The following is a 16,461-nucleotide window of genomic DNA, read 5'->3' on the forward strand; positions in this document are numbered from 1 at the left end:
GCGTGGTGTGAATCTTTAGGGATTCCTCCACGTACCTATTCGGTGATTCGAATATTGGCCTTTCTGCAAAAAGGGGTTGAGCAGAAACTAGCCTTGAGCACCATCAAAGGTCAAGTTTCAGCATTAGCTATCTTCTTTCAGAAACCTTTAGCTACCAAGTCCTTGGTGCGGGATTTCATCCAGGGGGTGCGGCACCTGGCTCCACCAGTCCGCGCGCCCTTACCGCCCTGGGATCTTAATTTGGTTTTGTCGGTTCTACAGAAACCTCCCTTTTAAAACATCAGGGAGTAGGGATGCACCGAAATTAAATTCTTGGCCGAAGCCGAATAATAATGAAATGTTTGGCCGAAGGCCGAATACCGAACGCGGTGTTTTGCATTTTTTCCATTTATTTTGCCAATTTTTTGTCCTCTCTTTTGTCCTTTCATGTCTCTCTCTCTCTTGTCCTCTCATGTCTCTCTCTCTCTTGTCCTCTCATGTCTCTCTCTCTTGTCCTCTCATGTCTCTCTCCCTAAATGTTACTGTTTCAGTGCACACTGCAGCCTTGTACCATAGGGTTAATGTTAGTGACACTGTAGGGATTGGGAAGGATGCTGGGAATGGAAATCAGGAAGCATGCAGGCAGCCTTGTAAATTTTAATTGCAGATACAGGGCACTGGGCAGGTCAGGGTTAATGTGGTAACATCAATTACTCAGTGACAGTCAGTCAGTGTCAGTGTGGACTCGATCAGATTATACTGTGACAGACAGTCTCTCATAGTGGTGGTAGTAGGAGGCTGGAAGTGGACTAGTAGGAGCCTGGAAAGGAGCACAGCCGCATACATACATTACTCACTCGTGCACTGCAGCCCGCCCCACACATTCAGTGAGTCTACCTCTCCTCCCTAGTTTTTTCAATGGCACATTCAGGAAGCCAATCACGCCGTGAGTAGCGGCACAGCGGAACCAATCAGGTGTGCAGGCACGCGTGATTGGTTCGCTGTGCAGCTAATCACGGCGTGATTGGCTTCCTGAATGTGCCATTGAAAAAACTAGGGAGGAGAGTAAGACTCACTGAATGTGTGGGGCGGGCTGCAGTGCACGAGTGAGTAATGTATGTATGCTCACCGCTGAAGTGTCCCGGCTTCCCCTGCCTAACACGGAAGTCTGTGAGTCCTCCTGTCCTCCTCCGAGTCCCTTCCCCCTGTAAATATCGTGACCTCGGCGATATGAATATCGCCTACGGCCACAGAACGATAGTCGATATCATATCGACTATCGTTCAGCCCTATTGTTCGGCACAAAATTATTCGGCCTTTTGACTTATTCGGCCGAACACCGAAAGTGCTATTTTTTCTATTTTCGGCCGAATAATGTTCGGCCGCCGAATATTCGGTGCATCCCTATCAGGGAGATTCCCTTGCTTACTTTATCCCAGAAGGTAGTCTTCTTGGTGGCTATCACTTCTGCACGCAGGGTGTCAGAACTGGCTGCATTATCATGCCAGTCCCCATACTTAGTGATTCATAGGGATAAGGTAGTGCTTCATCCTAAGCCATCCTTTCTTCCAAAGGTGGTTTCAGATTTTCATCTGAATGAAGATATTGTACTACCTTCCTTGTGTCCTCAGCCCAATCATCATCGGGAACATGAGCTGCATTCCTTGGATGTGGTTCGGGCAATCAGGGTATACCTGAAGGCGACGGAATCGTTCCGTAAGACGGATTCACTTTTTGTGATCCCGGATGGCCCCAGAAAGGGGTTGCCTGCATCTGCCGCGACTATCTCCAAATGGATCAGACAGACGGTGGTACAGGCTTATTCTATTAAGGGTCGGAGTCCTCCGTTCCCTGTTAGGGCGCACTCCACTCGAGCGCTCAGTACTTCCTGGGCCTTCCGCCATCAGGCGTCAGTGGTCCAGGTATGTAAGGCGGCCACCTGGTCGTCGGTACATACCTTTACAAAATTTTATAAGATTGATGTGATGGCATCGGCGGATGCCTCATTTGGCCGCAAGGTTTTGCAGGCCGCAATTTGAGGAGACCGGTGGTCTACCTCGAGGGTTTTTTTCTGTTGAAAAATTTCTGTTGAGTCTCATCACTGAGGATGAGCATTGTAAAATTCTAGTTGGCACCGGTTGGGCCTTCTAGATTGGATTTGATTTCCATTTTCCCACCCCTCATTTGTGGTACTGCTTTGGGACGTCCCGAGGGTGTTGAATCACAGAGGACTACGTCTGTCAATCAGCGATAGAGAAAAATTGATTTTTGTAAAATCTTACCGTAAAATCCTTTTCTCTTAGCTCATTGACAGACGTAGTACCCGCCCCTCTGTTTTGGAGTTGGGTTGGGTTAAATTCTCTAGACACTGTTTTGTGACATAAAAATCAAAAAACGTGCTGCGCCAGAAGTGCACAAAAATAATTAGTGATTACATGAATCAACAAGTGTTATCAACAAAATATGGTGTCCATCATATGTGCTCTGATGGACACCATATTTTGTTGATAACACTTGTTGATTCATGTAATCACTAATTATTTTTGTGCACTTCTGGCGCAGCACGTTTTTTGATTTTTATGTTTTTGTTGTGAGGTGTGGACACAATTTGTGTATGCAGCCGGATTTATATATTGATTTATTCTAGCACATTTTATACACATTTGAATTTCACTTAGTCTTGCGTCGATAGTTTTTTCACTATACTGCTTTGTGACATAACTGATTTGCTGTAGCAGAGAGAGAGAGGATATACCCTCGGGGACTGCCCCTAGGGTGTGGCCAGAGCATTTTCTTTCCTGTCTAGTCCTACTCCTGTGGAGGGCAGCATAACCCGAGGGTGTTGAATCACCGAGGACTACGTCTGTCAATGAGCTAAGAGAAAAGGATTTTACGGTAAGATTTTACAAAAATCCATTTTTCTGCACTGAACTGTATTGAAACGTGGTAAAATGCATCAAAAACGCACCAAAAATGCTCACACATCCTTATTTAGAGCCAGTTCACACCACATGCAATCCAGTGCTTTTTTTTTCTGTATCAACGCATGTAAAGTAGGTTCTATGGTTTCCAATGGCATAGTTCACACCAGTGTTTGCACTTCCAGTGCTTGCAGTTCCAGAAAGTAAGACCTGCTGCATTTTTCCCTCACTGGTCTGTACTGGAATGCTATAAAACGCATCAAGAATGCCCTGAAAACGCACTGGAACACACGTCCTTATTTAAGGTTTGGAAAAAGAGAGAAAAAAAAGCAAAGGACTCCCATCAAAAACACACTGGAACGCGTCAAAAATGCGTATGCAAAATAGCATCCGGAACGCACTACGCACTTGGACTGTGTTGTTATGGTGTGAACTGGCACTAAATCTACCAAATATCTGTATCTGTGCATTTGGCTGCAAAGTGATCTAAAAGAAGTATAGGCTGACAATAGGAGTAGATGGATAGGCAAAAAGAACATGACTTGTGTGTGTGTATATATATAATATATTGTAAGGGGTTGGCTCGGTAGCGGGTGTGGGTGACCCCCTGGGTGGGTTCGCTACACAGAGAGACAGCCGAGGAGTGGTTGAAAACAACGGTCTATGGTTTATTCTTCCAATTTGCTGGAAACAAGTGCAAGCATCCAAACAGCATAAATCAAACAAAACATAAAATAAACCCTGGCCACTTGGGGCGCCTACCTTCACAACAGAGGAACCTACCTATGGAGTCTGTCCCAACCTACTGCTGGGCAGACACTGCTGGTCATACAGCAGAAAACCAATAGTCTATCACACAGAAAAAGTGAACACCACCTCACCTTCAGAAGTCTTTCTCAGCTCACTGCTCTCCTTAACGCCAAAGGCCTCAGGAGGCAGCAATCAGTAGTCATCCTCTGGATGACTTATAGAGGCCTTAATTGCCTCATTCTGAATAGCTGAAGCTTTCCAACGTCCTTAAACCTTTCTGGCTACCTCCGCAGCCGACACCTGATAGTAATTGGTGAATTTTCTAAACAAGGCAGAAATGTATCTCCCGTCTGTGACAACACCCACAGATTTACCTGACTTCCTGTCACATACCCCCCCCCCCCCCTCTTGTTTCAACCCTAGGGTTGGGACACAGGTTGCCAGGCATGCATGCACTTGGGACAAACCATCTGCATTCCCCATTTGAACACCGGGGCGATGCGTTACCACAAAACTAAATTCCTGAAGGGCCAGGAACCACCTATTTATTCTCCTATTGGTCTCCTTGTTCTGTGCCATCCACTTTAACGGGGCATGATCCGTCACCAGTTCAAACTGTCTACCCACGAGGTAGTACCGGAGAGAATCCAAAGCCCATTTCACCGCCAAACACTCTTTCTCAATGGTGGCATAATTCTCCTCATGGGCCTTCAACTTTCGGCTGAGGTACATAACAGGGTGTCCTTCCCCCTTGATAATCTGGGACAGTACAGCTCCTAAACCCACATTTGACGCAACTGTCTGAACCACAAAGTCCCGTGAAAAATCAGGCGAATTTAAAACTGGCTGACATCATAAGGCCTGTTTTAAAGAGGTTGTAAACCCAAATTTTTTATTTTTTTTTTTCAACCTGAAAGAGAAACCCATAATGAGCTAGTATGCATCGCATACTAGCTCATTATGAAATACTTAGCTTAGAATGAGCCCCCGCCGCACCGCCCGCTTACCTCTATGACGGGCGACATGTTCAGTCGCCCGTCTTTCGGGATTGCGGCATCCGGCCATCTGATTGCCGGAGCCGCAGTGACGTCACTCCAGCGCGCGCACAGGAGCCGACGGTCATGGCACGGGGCTCTGAAGGAACGTCACCAGCGGCCGGTCCCTTAGAGCGCATGCGCCAGTGATGTCACTGGCTGCATGTAAGGTAAATATCTCCTAAACGGTACATGTTTAGGAGATATTTACAGTACCTATAGGTAAGCCTTATCATAGGCTTACCTATAGGTACAACTTGCAGAGGAGGGTTTACTTCCTCTTTAACCACTTTACCACCGGAGGATTTTGCTGTCTTCCGTCCAGGCCACTTTTTGCGATTCGGCGCTGTGCGACTTCAACTGACAATTGCGCGGTCGTGCGACGCCGTACCCAAACGAAATTTACGTATTTTTTTTCCCACAAACAGAGCTTTCTTTTGGTGGTATTTGATCACCTGTGCGATTTTTACTTTTTGCGCTATAAACAAAAAAAGAGCGTTTATTTTGAAAAAATAACAATATTTTTCACATTTTTTTATATGAAATTCCCCCCAAAAAAGATGTAAAAACCAATTTTTTAAAAAATTTTTGGCCAATTTGTTTTCTGCTACCTATGTTTGGTAAAAAAAATCGCAATAAGCGTATTTTGATTGGTTTGCGCAAAAGTTATTGCGTTTACTAACAAAGGGAAAGATTTCTGTCATTTTTGGTGTTTTTTTTTTTAACGCGTAATGGCGGCGATCTGCGATTTTTTTTGCGGGACTGCGACATTGTGGAGGACAGATCGGACCCTTGACTGACATTTTTGACACTTTTGGGGGTACCAGTGACATTACTGCAGTAATCAGTGCTATATATATGCACTGTTACTGTAAAAATGACACTGGCAGGGAAGGGGTTAATTTTATTGGAGAGGGAGGGGTTAATGTATGCCTGGTGCTTACTGACGTGTGGGGGGGGAGGTGACTGAGTGAGTCATGGACAGATCGGATGTCTAGCTATGCTGAACAGTCCGATCTGTCACTCCCTGTCACTATGGAGATCCGCCCGCTGTGTTTACACACAGCGGGCGGATCTCCAGACTCGATCCCCGACGATCGGGTAAGAGCAGCGGCGATCGCCGCTGCTCCTCCCCTGGCCCGACTCCCGCTGTGAATGAAAACAGCGGGAGCGAGCCTCCGGCGGCGCGCAAGCGCCGCCCAGAAGGGGGAGTGTCTGACGACGTAGTACTACGTCGTCAGACGATAACGAGCCACTCTGCCGCAGTAATATTACTGTGAGCAGTCGTAAAGTGGTTAAAGCCTGAAAAGCTGTTTCTGCTTCGGGAGTCCATTTGATCATGACAGATTCCTTCCCTTTGGTCAAATTGGTCAGGGAAGCAGCCTGTGAGGCAAAATGGGGAATAAAACGGCGATAATAACCTGCGATCCCCAAAAATGCACAAACCTGTTTCTTGTTGGTGGGACGTGGCCAATCCTGAATAGCCTCAACTTTGTTTATTTGGGGCTTGATTAGACCTCTTCCAATAGTATACCCCAGGTACTTCGCCTCTTCTAGCCCAGGGGTAAATTTTTTTGGATTGGCTGTAAACCCGGCTTTCCAGATGGAATCCAACACAGCCTGAACTTTTGGTAAGTGTGAGTCCCAATCCTCACTGTGGATGACCACGCCATCGAGGTATGCAGCAGCATAGGCTCGATGAGGCCGAAGGGTCTTATCCATGGTGTGTTGAAATGTGGCGGGAGCATTCGGTAACCCAAAAGGCATCCTCCAATATTGGAAAGATCCGTCTGGAGTTACAAATGCTGTTTTTTCCCTGGCCGACCCCGAGAGAGGAATTTGCCAATAACCCTTGGTCAGGTCTAACGTCGTCATGTACCGGGCAGTGCCTAGGCGATCAATCAGTTCATCTATGCGGGGCATAGGATAGGTGTCAAACTTAGTGAATTTATTCAGGCGGCGAAAGTCATTACAAAACCGCCAACTTCCATCTGGTTTGGGCACTAAGACAATGGGACTGGACCAATCACTATTTGACTCTTCTATCACCCCCAGCTCAAGCATTTTTTTTTACTTCCTGGCGAATTGCCTCTCGCCGGGCTTCTGGAATTCTATATGGCTTTAACTTGACCTTATCCCCTGGTGTGGTGATAATGTCATGTTTAACTCCGGAGACCCAACCTGGCAGGTCTGAAAACTTCTCCCTATTACGGAGCACAAATTATTTAACCTCCTTTTGCTGAGTTTTGGACAAAGTCTCCGCTATCCCAACTTCAGGGCCCGCCAGGTTAAATGGAGCAGAAAATCGGGTAGTCTTAGTGACCAAGGACTCTATCCTTCCATGGTTTCAACAAGTTCACGTGATAGAGCTGCTCAGGTTTTCGTCTTCCCGGTTGGCTAATTTTATAATTCACCACCCCCATTCTCTCCAACACTTCACAGGGACCCTGCCATTTGGCTAGGAATTTACTTTCGACCGTGGGGACCAGCACCAACACCCTATAACCAGGTGCAAAGGAACGGACCTGGGCCCCATGATTGTAAATCCTTTGTTGAGCCAACTAGGCTTGGGCTAAATGTACCTTCACAATCGGCATCACTTGGGCAATTCTATCTTGCATTTGTGCCACATGTTCAATCACACTTCGATGAGGGGAACTCTCAATCTCCCATGTTTCCCCAGACAATGTCCAGTAGGCCCTGGGGGTGCCTCCCATACAGTAGCTCAAACGGAGAGAACCCTGTGGATGATTGGGGAACCTCTCTTATGGCAAACATCAGATAAGGGAGCAGATAATCCCAATTCTTTCCGTCTTTATCCACCACCTTCCTCAACATTTGTTTTAAAGTTTTATTAAACCTCTCCACTAACCCGTCTGTTTGAGGGTGATATACTGATGTATGTAATTGGGTCACTTTCAGGAGTTTACAAAGTTCTCTGGTCACCCTAGACATAAACAGGGTGCCCTGGTCAGTTAGGACTTCCTTAGGAAGACCCACACGGCTGAAGACCTGAAATAACTCTTTGGCAATGGTTTTAGCAGAGGTATTTCGGAGAGGAATCGCTTCTGGGTAACGGGTGGCATAGTCCATTATTACCAAGATGTGCTGGTGCCCTCTAGTGGACTTCAGTAAGGGGCCAACCAAGTCCATGGCGATCCTCTCAAAAGGGACCTCGACAATGGGCAGGGGTACCAACGGACTGCGGAAATGTGGCGTGGGTGCAGTAATCTGACACACTGGACAGGAAGAGCAGTACAATTCCACTTCCTTAGTGATCCCAGGCCAATAAAACCTCTGGGTGATTCTCTCCCAGGTTTTTTCTGCTCCCAAATGTCCCCCAACAATGTGCCCATGGGCCAGTTCCAAAACCATCTTGCGGTACGGTTTAGGCACTACCAGTTGCTCAAAGGTGTCCTCTATCCTCTGTGACACTCCATATAACAGATCCCTTTTAATAATGAAGTAAGGGAGGGCAATCCTCTCGTCAGGGTTAACTAACTCCCCATCTATCTTCACTACATTCTCCCAGGCTCTTAGCAATGTGGGGTCCCTCAATTGCTCAGTGATAAAATTTTCTCGTGCACCTCAAGGTCATCAAACCCTATCGGCCGCTGTTCCTCTTCTGAGGTAGCAGGCTCCTTCCTAGGGACTGGTGTTTCCCCTGCTAAGACTGAGAACGGAAACTCAGGAAAATTCTCACAGTTAGAGGATTCTGGAGTAGATGTTTCAGGCTCAGAAGAACCACCTACTGGGGAATCTGGGCAATCCCAGAGTCCCCAGAACTTTGGGAAATCCCTTCCCATAATGGCGTCATGTGGCAGTTTGGGAACTAAACCCACTTGGTGACACAAGTTACCGAGGGAGGTTTCAAAGGAAACCGTAGTCACCGGATATTCTGAGTGTCCCCATGTACACAAACTACAGCCATTTTCCTAGATGTAAGGTTTTTCCCACCACTAGATCACTTTTCACTAAGGTGAGCAGGCTACCTGCATCCAACAATACCACAACATCTTTACCATCTAAGCACATTCTATATAAAGGTTTCTCTTTCCCCTTTACTGCAGTGCATGTGGTTGCAAAAAGGGACTGTCGTCTCTCTGTCAGAAAGTCACACTGCGTGGGTTCATCACCCGCTGGGCAAACCGCTGCTACATGTCCCTCTTCCCGGCAACGGTAACCAATCAACCTTCTGGTCCTCTCCTGTGGGATGGGTCTTCCAGGCCGCTCTCGCCAAACATTAGCAGTAGTCCTGATAATACCTCTAGTTGCTCTTGGGTCCCTCTCTCCACCCCCATCCCTTGATGCAGTCTTACCTATAGGTGGGGAGGGTCTGGTCTTGGGGTGAAAAGTCTGTGCATCTCTGGGGAAAGAGGTCAAATTCTCTGTTGTTAGGTACCTTTCCACCAGGTCTACTAGTTTGTCTGCGGTTTCCGGACCACCACGGACAGAATTTCTGGCTGCAGCCATTTCCTAGCCAAATGGATGAGGTCATACATCTGCGACCGAGGTGGCTTCCTCAGCTGATAACTCCAATTGCAGACCCGCTGAGCACGGACATCCAAGGTTACCCCAAAACCTGCCAATATTAACCTTTTAATCGATCATAGTTTTTTGCATCTGCAAGCTCCAAATCAAAATATGCCTTTTGGGCTTCTCCAGATAATAGGGGGGCCACTAGTCCAGCCCACTGTTCTTTAGGCCAACTCTCTTTCTCCGCTGTTCTTTCAAATGTGGTCAGAAACATCTCAGGGTCATCATCTGCAGTCATCTTTGGCAATAAGTGGCTTACCCAAAAAATCGGTATGTTACTGGCCTGACTCCCAGCCTCAGTCTGCTGTCTCTGAAGCTGTTTCACGATGGCCTCCATTTGCTGCTGGTGTCTCTGTTCCAAGCCTTCAATGCTCTCTTGGTGAGCCTGTTGTTGAGCTGCAAGGCTCCGCTGAAAACCCGCATTTGTCTGCTGTTGATTTGCATTTGCTATAGCCAATTGTCTCAGTATCTCCTCCATTTTTGGTTTACTTTAACTGCCCGCATCCTCCACCATGTGTAAGGGGTTGGCTCGGTAGCGGGTGTGGGTGACCCCCTGGGTGGGTTCGCTACACAGAGAGACAGCCGAGGAGTGGTTGAAAACAATGGTCTATGGTTTATTCTTCCAATTTGCTGGAAACAAGTGCAAGCATCCAAACAGCATAAATCAAACAAAACATAAAATAAACCCTGGCCACTTGGGGCGTCTACCTTCACAACACAGGAACCTACCTATGGAGTCTGTCCCAACCTACTGCTGGGCAGACACTGCTGGTCATACAGCAGAAAGCCAATAGTCTATTTGTTTTTCTTTTCACACAGAAAAAGTCAACACCACCTAACCTTCAGAAGTCTTTCTCAGCTCACTGCTCTTCTTAACGCAAAAAGCCTCAGGAGGCAGTAATCAGTAGTCATCCTCTGGATAACTTATAGAGGCCTTAATTGCCTCATTCTGAATAGCTGAAGCTTTCCAACATCCTTAAACTTTTCTGGCTACCTCCGCAGCCGACACCTGATAGTAATTGATGAATTGTCTAAACAAGGCAGAAATGTATCTCCCGTCTGTGACAACACCCACAGATTTACCTGACTTCCTGTCCCTATATATATATATATATATATATATATATATATATATATATATGTGTATAGTATCTCACAAAAGTGAGTGCACCCCTCACATTTTTGTAAAGATTTTATTATATCTTTTTATGTGACAACACTAAAGAAATGACTCTTTGCTACAATGTAAAGTAGTGAGTGTACAGCTTGTATAACAGTGTAAATTTGCTGTCCCCTCAAAATAACTCAACATACAGCCATTAATGTCTAAACTGCTGGCAACAAAAGTGGGTACACCCCTAAGTTAAAATGTGCAAATTGGCCCCAAAGTGTCCATACTTTGTGTGGCCGCCATTCTTTTCCAGCACTGCATTAAACCTCTTTGGCATGGAGTTCACCAGAGCTTCACAGGTTGCCACTGGAGTCCTCTTCTACTTCTCAATGACGACATCACGGAGCTGGTGGATGTTATCTCAATGACGACATCACGGAGCTGGTGGATGTTAGAGACCTTGCGCTCCACCACCTTCTGTTTGAGGATGCCCCACAGATGCCTAATATGATTTAGGTCTGGGGACATGCTTGACCAGTCCATTACTTTTACCCTCAGCTTCTTTAGCAAGGCAGTGGTCGTCTTGGAGATGTGTTTGGGGTCGTTATCATGTTGGAATACTGCTCTGCGGCCCAGTCTCTGAAGGGAGGGGATCATGCTCTGATTCAATATGTCACAGTACATGTTGGCATTCATGGTTCCTGCAATGAACTGTAGCTCCCCAGTACCAGAAGCATTCATGCAGCCCCAGACCATGACACTCCCACCACCATGCTTGACTGTAGGCAAGACACACTTGTCTTTGTACTCCTCGCCTGGTTGCCGCCACACACGCTTGACACCATCTGAACCAAATAGGTTTATCTTGGTCTCATTGGACCACAGGACATGGTTCCAGTAATCCATGTCCTTAGTCTGCTTGTCTTCGGCAAACTGCAGGCTTTCTTGTGCATCATCTTTAGAAGAGGCTTCCTTCTGGGACGATAGCCATGCAGACCAATTTGATGCAGTGTGCAGCGTATTGTTTGAGCACTGACAGGCTGACCCCCCACCCCTTCAACCTCTGCAGCAATGTTGGCAGCACTCATACGTCTATTTCGCAAAGACAACCTCTGGATATGATGCCGAGCACACGTGCACTCAACTTCTTTTGTCAACCATGGCGAGGCCAGTTCTGAGTGGAACCTGTCCTGTTCAATCACTGAGAGTGAGAGCTATAACACCAAATTTAACACACCTGCTCCCCATTCACACCCAAGACCTTGTGACACTTGACCCTGGGAAGGGAAAGTGGCTAATTGGGATAATTTCACCTAGGGGTGTACTTTTGATGCCAGCGTTTTTTAGACATTAATGGCTGTGTGTTGAGTTATTTTGAGGGGACAGCAAATTTACACTGTTATACAAGCTGTAGACTCACAACTTTATAGTGTAGCTAAGTGTAATTTCTTCAGTGTTTTGACATGAAAGGATATAATAAAATAATTACACAAATGTGAGGGGTGTACTCGCTTTTGTGAGACACTGTGTATGTGTATATATATATACATATATATATATATTCCCATTTCTTTTTTTTTTTTTTTTTTGAGCTTTGTTAGAACATATTTTGATACCTGTTCATTTTTGTGGGCTCTAAACCAAACTATTTGTAAAATATACAGATCAATGATTACTGTGGATGACGCATCATAGCTTTAATCCAATTTTTATTTTAGCATTTTTATTGTTTATTTTATATACACATGATTGTCAAGGGTCTATGTATGTTTTAATGCAAGATTCATATGATTTTTACTAAAGATTTACCTTTTTTTTTTTTTTTTCTTTCGTTTTCATTTTAAAAAAGGAATCGTGGGTTTATAAATCTTGTGTGAAAAAAATGTATGAATAGTCCCCTTAGAGCCCATTCAGACAGGAGCGACACGACTTGCTGGAGCGACCTGTGAAGTCGCGGTGCACCGCTACCTCGGCGCGACATGCACGGACTTCATGTAATTGAAGTCAATGCAAGTCGCCTCCAGGTCGCCCCAAAGTAGTACAGGACCCTTTTTCTAAGTCGGAGCGACTTTTGTCGCTCCTATTAGAACGGGTCCTGTGCTAATCAATGGCAGGCGACCAAGTCGCCTGACAAGTCGCGCTAGTGTGAATGGGACCCTAAGTCTAAGAAACAACGCTGCTAAATTAGTTACAATTTCTTTTGTTTAGGATTCCTCCTAATAAGCTTGTTGCTGGTAAGAAGATCCATAGGAAAACTGCTTGGAAGACAAAGAAAGATAGATCAGCATTTAAGAGCAGCCTTGTGAAGACAATACTTGGTCTTCATGCCAAAATGCAACTGTCTAAGGATGCTTCCACTGATGCTGAAAAATGGTAAGCATTCATTTTTTTAATTGTATATTTTTTTTTTCCTTCTGAAACTCCAGATTTGATGTAAGGTATGATTTTTTTGTTCTCTATGTTGAATGATGTCAAAACTGACACAGGGTTAACACTGAAGTGTGAAGTATTGGTTTACCTTTAGGCCTCATGCACACTAGATGTTATAAAAACGCCAAAAGCTTTGTAGTGATTTTTTTCAGCATTTTTTTAGCTTTTTTGCATTGGTGTGTTTTAGCATTTTTTGGCATTAGCTTTTTTTGGCGTTAGCTAAAAATCACCTCTCTATTTTAGTAACTCCGACTATCCCACAATGCAATGCTTGCCAGAATTGTATAGCGATAAGATTTAGGTGTGGGGGAAAAAAGGGTCCTACGACATTTTGGTGCAAATGTGGACCATTTTTCCCCCCCATCAAAATCGCATCGCATTGGTGTTCACATTGTTAAGCTCACTGCATTTTGCATCTGTTTCGGGGTGTTGTTCATAGAACATTAGGTCCGCATTTACATCGGGCAGATTTGACATGTGATATGACATATCAAGTCGCATGCCAAATCGGAGCCTATTGCTGGCAACGTCACTGTCCGAATTGGTGCACCCTGACCTTGCGGTGCTGCAATGATTCCCTAAAGTCCAAAGCTTGCCGCCTCAACCTCCGCAACATCTCTAAGATACGTCCCTTCCTAACCAATGATACCACAAAGCTTCTAATCCACTCCCTGGTCATCTCTCGTCTCGATTACTGCAACTCCCTTCTCATTGGCTTACCTTTAAAAAGACTATCCCCCCTTCAGTCCATCATGAACGCTGCTGCCAGGCTCATCCACCTTGCAAACCGCTCTGTGTCTGCTACCCCTCTTTGCCAATCCCTCCATTGGCTGCCACTTAACCTACAAATTAAATTCAAGTTACTAACCATATCTTACAAAGCCATCCATAACTTGGTGCCCAGCTACATCACTAATCTGGTCTCAAAATAGCGACCAACTTGTTCTCTTCGTTCCTCCCGGGACCTTCTGCTCTCTAGCTCCCTTGTAACCACTTCCCATGCTCGCCTCCAGGACTTCTCCCGAGCTTCTCCCATCCTCTGGAATGCTCTACCCCCATCTGTCCGACTATTTACTTTGTCTACTTTCAGACGATCCATGAAAACACATCTCTTCAGAGAAACCTATCTGGCATCCACCTAACAACTGTACTTTTATTTTCTCCATCAGCCCATCCCCCACAGTTATTGCCTCTTGTATCTCCTGACCCTCCCTCTTAGATTGTAAGCTCTAACGAGCAGGGCCCTCTGATTCCTACTGTATTAAAATGTATTGTATTTGTACTGTCCACCCTCAAGTTGTAAAGTGTTGCGTAAACTGTCGGCGCTATATAAATCCTATATAAAAATAATAAAGTTGTTTCTGCACTACTTTTGGCAACTTCAGGGCGATTTCAATATAAATCTGTGCTTGAACCCGTACAGATGTCTGTCAAATCGCCCTCCGAAGTCGCACTGACATGCGAGTTTGAAATTGTGCGCGTTCAGCTGAATGATTTCAAACCCGCCCTCGGTATGAACCGGTTCCATTGCTGGCAAAAGATTCAGATTTGACATGCGATTCACACAATATCTTTATAAATGATATGGGGTCTGGGATTTAAAGTACCATTTCAGTCATTGCAGATGCACCAAGCTATGCAGTGGACTAACATCTTTACAGGATGTCTCCAACTTACAAGCTGACCTCAATGCACTGTTTCATTGGGCAACTATGTGGCAAATGAGGTTTAATGTTGATAAATGTAAAGTTATGCACTTGAGGGCTAAGAATATGCATGCATCATATATACTAGGAGGAGTAGGACTTGGGGAATGCATAGTGGAGAAGGATCTGGGTGTTCTGGTAGATCATAAGCTTAACAGCATGCAATGCCAAGCTGCGGTTTCCAAAGCAAGCAAAGTCCTTGTATTAACAGATGCATGGACTCCAGAGAGAGAGATATCATTTTGCCCCTGTACAAATTAGTAAAGCCTCATCTGGAATATGCAGTTCAGTTTTGGGCACCAGTTCTTAAAAAGGATATTGGGGAACTGGAGAAAGTGCAGAGAAGGGCAACCAAACTTATAAGAGGCATGGAGGACCTCAGCTATGAGAAAAGATTAGAGGAATTTAATTCATTCTCTTTTGAGAAGAGGAGATTAAGGGGGGGTATGATCAACATGTATAAATACATAAGGGGTCCATATAGTGAACTTGGTGTTGAGTTGTTCACTTGAAGGTCAACACAGAGGACAAGGGGGCACTCTTTACGTCTAGGGGAAAACCGATTTTGTCTCCAAATACGGAAAGGTTTTTTCACTCTAAGAGCTGTGAAAATGTGGAATAGACTCCCTTCAGAGGTGGTTCTGGCTAGTGTACTAGATTGCTTTAAAAAATGCCTGGATTCTTTCCTGGGTGTACATCATATAAATGGGTACTATTATTGATAGGTAAAGTTGATCCAGGGAATATCAGATTGCCTTGGGTGATCAGGAAGCAATTTTGTTCCCTGCTGCAGCAAATTGGATCATGCTTTGCTGGGGTTTTTTCACCTTCCTCTGGATCAACTGCAGGTATAGGATTGTGTATATGGGATTGTATGGTTGGGTTTTCATTACTGTTTTTTTTTGGTTGAGCCAGATGGGCTTGTCTTTTCTCTTATGTCCTCTGACAGTCGCCGCCCGATGGTATTAGCCTTCACTAATGGGTAATGGCGCACTCTGCAGGAGCAGGCTAGGCAGATCATTATCAGGTTAATACAAAAAAACTTTTGTACCTCAGCACGCCACTAGGGGGCCATCCCACAGCCATTACCAGAAACCCAATCTGATATTACTTCAGTTTTATGCTGCCTAGCTTCAGGAGCAGAGCTTTAGGTCTTTCGTTGCTGAGACCTAGCGGCTTTCTTATATTTTTTTATTTTTTATTTTTTTCTAAATTTCAGTGTTTTCTCTTTGCACACTAGATTTTTATTTCTTCTCACTATCACTAGTTAGTCAGGGATTCCTTTCCTGGAGGACTACAAGTGACTGCAGAGCTGGGCCTCGGACCGGGTACCATAGATCCTTATGGAGTCCCAGGCTGCCAACGAGCGTCGCATGTTACTAGTACACCCAGGCCTCGCAACGACAGTGCCCCTCCATATGGGAATGAGCCGGCGGAGCTGCGCTTCGCAGAGGATGTCTCAACCCGGATCGCCCACGTGTTGCCAGCGTCTCTCCTTGGCTGACGGCACCCCCACTTAGGGTGGGAGGTCTCCAGTTTTTGAGCGGTGCCCGCTGCTGGACTGGTGAGTACTGAACCCCCTTGTCCCTGGGGACGTTTGGGGAGTTGTGGGCCCACTCCTAGGGGATAGCAGGGCTGGCGGTCTCTGTAGGATCTCCCTTCTGGCCGGGTTAGGGTTTTTTCCCTGCCCCGGCTGGGGGCACTACAAGAGAATGCTGTGGGGGTCTCCCTGGGGTCCCTGCTAACAGCCAGAAATGTGTTTGGTGCATTTATTTTTCAGCCGTTTGGAGCGGCCGCTACTTTAGTGGTTTGCAGATTCCTAGCTCTGTGTAATACAGAAGCCATGTGAGATTTCTGCTTAGGCTCCTGTTCGGGCGCCATCTTGGATGTGGGCAACATGCCTAGAAAGGGCAGCGGCCATTTTCCCTGTGACTTTTGTCATTGACTTTCAATATGCACCTTTTCTTTGGGCTCGAGGGCTGGCCTCTAGCGAT

General features: G+C 45.7%; 1 protein-coding gene across 1 annotated transcript in view; it reads left to right on the plus strand.

Moving 5' to 3' along the window:
* CENPT (centromere protein T) overlaps positions 1 to 16,461 on the plus strand; it is a 365,158-nt gene that overhangs the window by 264,026 nt on the left and 84,671 nt on the right. Inside the window, exon 11 of the mRNA XM_082271075.1 lies at positions 12,540 to 12,704. Coding sequence (XP_082127201.1) covers positions 12,540 to 12,704 — 165 coding nt within the window. The remainder of the gene's footprint in view (positions 1 to 12,539; positions 12,705 to 16,461) is intronic.

The sequence above is a fragment of the Pelophylax lessonae genome, assembly GCF_965119305.1.
Source record: "Pelophylax lessonae genome assembly, chromosome: 10".
Classification (NCBI taxonomy): domain Eukaryota; kingdom Metazoa; phylum Chordata; class Amphibia; order Anura; family Ranidae; genus Pelophylax; species Pelophylax lessonae.